The following is a 5,051-nucleotide window of genomic DNA, read 5'->3' as shown; positions in this document are numbered from 1 at the left end:
CTCAATACAAAATGGCCAATATGGTCCAGATACTGATATTACACACCACCAAAAAGGTAAAAGAGAAAATAATCTTATTGTAGATTTTCGACAACGGTATTATTATTATTATTATTATTATTGAGGAACCCAAAACAAATTTCTGAACTCGTGCATAAAAGGATACATGCAGCCTAATAAAGATATTAGAGATTTATTCTTTCACACATATGGAACACCATGCATCTATTGTTTCTGACAATGCAAAAAAAAAAAAAAAAAAAAAACATTCTTAACCAGGACTAATTTAAATCATCTTGGGTGGTCCCTGCACTTATCAAGGGAGGGCTGCTCTTGCTCAGATCTTCCTGAGTCAGAGGAAAAGCAAGTCCCAGTATGTCATAGGGACAAGTGGGTGCAGAGAAGTCAAGAGAGTCAGCAATGCAAGATTCAAAAGCCTTGATGGATGGATGAGAGCTTGCTTCATTTGTGAATTTGATGGATGATCAGTGACTCCTTGTTCAGTTCATCCACCCTTGTAAGGGTGTTCATTGATTCTATGCAGGCCAGGACGAGAACCTGGAGTGGCATCATGAACACGAGATTGATAATAAAGATTACATGAGCTAATACAGAAACGGATTAAGATAAAACAAGGATAAGACCAACCAAAGAACATAAATATAGACCAACTAACAGTACAATATTAAGACAATATGAATATAGACCAGTGCTCCGCAACCTTTTTTTTCACTTACAGTACACTTAAATTCTTTTCAAATTCAGCAACACACCTGAACTAAACATATAAAAGTATACGGGAAAAAATATTTAGGTTACACTATGGCACACCTAGCACTGTCTCACGGCACAGTGTGCCATAGCATACCAGTTGAGGAGCACTGATATAGACCTACAAAATATATATATACATGTACGTATACACTACAATGTTAAGACATGAAGGGACAAAGCTAGTTGCGACATGCAGACAGAATATACTTCTTGCGTTACAAAGTATAACTACATTACTTACATAGCCACATCCTGTAGAAAGCTTTTAGTAATTAGATATAGACAATCAACTAGAAATGTAATTAGACAAGATTTTGCAACCACTAATACATGAAGCATTTTTTAAACCACTATACTTCATATCTACTAAGAATTTAAGAATTAGTAAAGCATTCCGATAAAAATCGGAAAAAGAAAAAAATGCTATAAAAATGATTGATATAAAAGATCAGTGTCTGTGGAAATGGTAAAGTAAGAACATCAATGACTCATGTATTTCTATATTTCTCTCCCACAGGTGTTTCGTGTAAAAATATATTTCCTATATTCAGTGTGTTATTTTTAAAAGCAACAGATAATAAAAGTATGCAAGATAGGTTTAAGTAGAAGCTGCAAATGAATTAAGTATCCAAGATTAAACTACACCAATGAATAAATTTCTTATATTTGTCAAATATCAGATTTTAAAATAAATATTCATTTAATATTTCTTTTGGTGGTAAACAACTTCCCTTTTTAAGTTTCTGAAGCGAGAATGAAAAAAAAAAAAAAAAAAATTGCCTAAATGGATTTTACATCTGGGAAGGTATTTTATTTCTGATGCTCTGCTAGAATGATACATTAGAGTATTTTGAAAGAATTCCTATAATAATATTTATCTAAAATGTAAATACATAAAGAAAATGCAGTGTCATTGTTGTAAACAAACTAAAACATCAATATAGAATGTGATAGAATCAAGTTTGCTTACAAATATATTTTTGAAACTCCTTAAACTTTATTTGGAAGAAATTTATAGCAAACATGGTTTTTAATCTATAAGAAATAGTAGATATAAGGATAGTGTGGTATAGTTGCAAAGTGTGTGTGTGTATAGTTTCAAAATACATACATGTTAGCAGGGTCACAAAGTACAAGTGTGTGAGTTTGCTGTCACAAAATATGAATAGTCACATGTGATAACAGTGTTTGTGTATATGCAGTGACAGTACTTGTACATGTGTGCATGTATGACAGCACATGTGTGTGATGACAAATCCATTTTACACACACCTATGATGAAATGCTCAATCATTAAAATTGAAAATTTTAAATGATTTCTTCTGAGACAATAACATTGTCATTATATGGTTATTTTTATGTTTATTATATCTTCATAAATTTATTTTCATCTCCTATTCTTAACATAATTATAATAACTGCACTATAATTCTAAAATATAATTGTAATAAAATATTATAATAGAAAAGAATATTTGGTAAATGCAGTTGTAAAAGTAAAAACAAATCTAATTATTATTAATCCAAAATAAATTTTAGAACTGGTCAAACGTGAACATAAATACTTCACTAAAATCTTGCAAACATCAGAGTGTTTGCAAAATAAAATGTCAATTTTATTTTTTATGGCTAAAATGAAACCCCTTAAAACTTAAGGATAATAAAGAATGATTATATTACTACTACTACTACTACTACTACAGGTAGTGATACAGAATGTCTTACCAACTGATTTCTTTACATCCTGATTGTTAGTAATGGTAATAATATTGTGTGAATCCCATTTTACATAGGGTATATAATCTGTAACAACTTTGACAGGAGACGAATAAGACTTTACAAGAGTAATTGGTACGGTACGCATTTTGAAAGATTTTGTTTCTTTGTGGGTTTCTTATTCGTTTTTCTTTTTGTTATTTGTTTTTTTTAAATCACAGAAACAAAAGTTCTTTTGGGGTGAAAACAAAGAACCGATATAAATATATATATATATATATATATATATATATACAGTACTTCTAACTGTCAACAAGTCACAGGCAAGGGAAAGAAAAAAACAACTAGTTTTTGTTGTTTGAAGAAGCTAAACGAAACTGAAATAGATTCTCCTTCTGCAGAAGAAAGTGAAGAATGAGCAATATAAGCAGTAGCTGAAAGCTTAAAAAGAAGCTGTGCTGGCTGAGAGAAGTTACATTATTGCCCTCCAGCAAGGTGAGTAAAAATATCATTTCAGCAGCAGCAGACAAGCATCTCTACCTTACTCTCCCCCTCCCACCCACTCTTGGCACTGATAACAAAAATCTTAAATGCCAGATTTCACAATAGCTGGAAGTTGTCTTCAGAAATAGAGCCAAAACTCTTTTCTAAGAACTGACAACATTTTTTTGTATTTTTTTTTAACTAACAGCAACTGGACTGTTAACATGGAAAAAATCTACAAGAATGAGGAAAACTTGATTGCAACAGAAATGGCATGGAACTAATTAAATTCTTGGTAGTATGTGATCGCAATTATTTTTTCTTAAGAATAGTAAAAGTTTAAAAAAAAAAACTGAACAAACTTAATACACCAAGTTAGTTTGACAAAGTACTTTTTTTTTTTAAAGTGACTTGCAGTTTATGAAGGGAATGTGCAAGGGTTAATCTGCAGTCCAAAAGTAATGCTGTTAACTATAGTATCAAATATGAGACTTCATGTAGGTACATTATGATGTGGAGGTGAGGATCACACAGTAGAAGACATTAGAACCATAGGGAATTTAATTCAATAAGGAGGTGGATTTTTGATTCTTCAAAATATGTGTATTTATATATAAAACAGAGCCAATGTACTAAACACTTAGGATCATCATAGAGTTTTTATATATCTGAAATACGATACTGAAGAGTTTCAAAACATTTTGTTCAGTAAATCTGAATCTTGAAGTCGATGTTCATGATTTCAGAAATGGAACAAAACTAACAAGGAACCCAGAGACAAAAAAAAAGAGAAAGGGATATAGATGAATATAATTTCTGTTTAAAACACAGAAATGATCATTTTAACATTAGATATATGGGTAAAAAGGCAATTCAGATATATAAAACAGACAATATGAAGATCCAGAGAAAACCGTGTATTGGAGGGTAATAACTGGCTTTAAACATTTTTAAATTTAGTATCAAAAGTTACCTCTGATAGCCAAATAATTTTCTGTAGGAAAAATAATAATATTGCTCAGTGCAAAAACATAGCTTTAATGTAAACAGAAAAAAAAATACATACATACACACATGGAAATACATAATGGGGAAGAAAGGAAACTATCTGAAGTGGAAAAACTTTTAGAGAACTTCCAGGGGTGAAAAAATTCTACAAATAACTATTTGTCATGAAAAGATGGAGAATAAAAAAAGTGTAATGTTTATGTTTAGATGTTCAAAGAACAATAATTTACTGAAATAAATCTTCAGACTTAACATTCTTTTTTCTTCTTCCTTTCCTGTTCTATCATTACTAAATATTATTTAAATAAGCCTGCTGGCTATTCGTGACATCAGGACCTGTAAAGATATTGAAAGGCATTCCAGTGATGGCCATCCTTATCTTTGTAGGAGCATCTAAGATATTCTTTTCTATTCAGCTGGAGATATCACCTGAAAGACTTTTGTAGGATTCTTTTTCTTCTGGGAAAGAATTGATTTGATACATTACAAGGAAATTTTCCTTTCATACCATTTGCTTCAGCTTAATCCAGTTTCCCAGTCACCTTTAATTAAGGTGTCAAATATGCAAAAAAGCAGATGAGGCTTAAGTAGCAACTTCACTTGACTAATAGTAAAGTTCAACTCCATTGTTTAATCCAGGTATCATTCAATCTTCTATATAGGATACATGATAAATAATGTTATTGGTTGGAGCTGTCATTCAAAAGATTGTTCATAGTACAAAAGTAATCAACAGATTGTTTACATCGCAAAAGTAAATGTTGTATGTAATGAAAGTTAGTGAGTTCAATTCCACCTTAAGCTCACATATACTTAAAGACAACAGAACATAATTAGAGAAGATGAAATTGCTTAAAACAGTAGAAAGAAAAAAAAAATGAGGCTAAGAATCTATAAGACTTATTTCAGTATTAGTAACACATTAAAAAAGTGTAATATAATTAAGAAATTTTATATCTAATTTTTCACTTGAAAAAATTTTTAGATTTAATAGTTGGCATTTTCAATGCTACAGCTTTAAATTCATTGATTTTCTATCTTGACTTTATATATATATATATATATATATAT

At 30.3% G+C, this 5,051-nt stretch overlaps 1 protein-coding gene across 1 annotated transcript in view; it reads right to left on the bottom strand.

The window, feature by feature from the left end:
* LOC106873618 (filamin-A) overlaps positions 1–5,051 on the bottom strand; it is a 91,896-nt gene that overhangs the window by 17,175 nt on the left and 69,670 nt on the right. Inside the window, exons 33-34 of the mRNA XM_052973452.1 lie at positions 3,179–3,188; positions 2,499–2,667 (exon numbers count right to left, since the gene is read on the bottom strand). Of these exons, the coding sequence (XP_052829412.1) occupies positions 2,499–2,667; positions 3,179–3,188 (179 nt within the window). The remainder of the gene's footprint in view (positions 1–2,498; positions 2,668–3,178; positions 3,189–5,051) is intronic.

The sequence above is a fragment of the Octopus bimaculoides genome, chromosome 15, assembly GCF_001194135.2.
Source record: "Octopus bimaculoides isolate UCB-OBI-ISO-001 chromosome 15, ASM119413v2, whole genome shotgun sequence".
NCBI lineage: Eukaryota > Metazoa > Mollusca > Cephalopoda > Octopoda > Octopodidae > Octopus > Octopus bimaculoides.
Note: the sequence above shows the minus strand (reverse complement) of the source record. Positions and strands in the feature narration are given on the sequence as shown.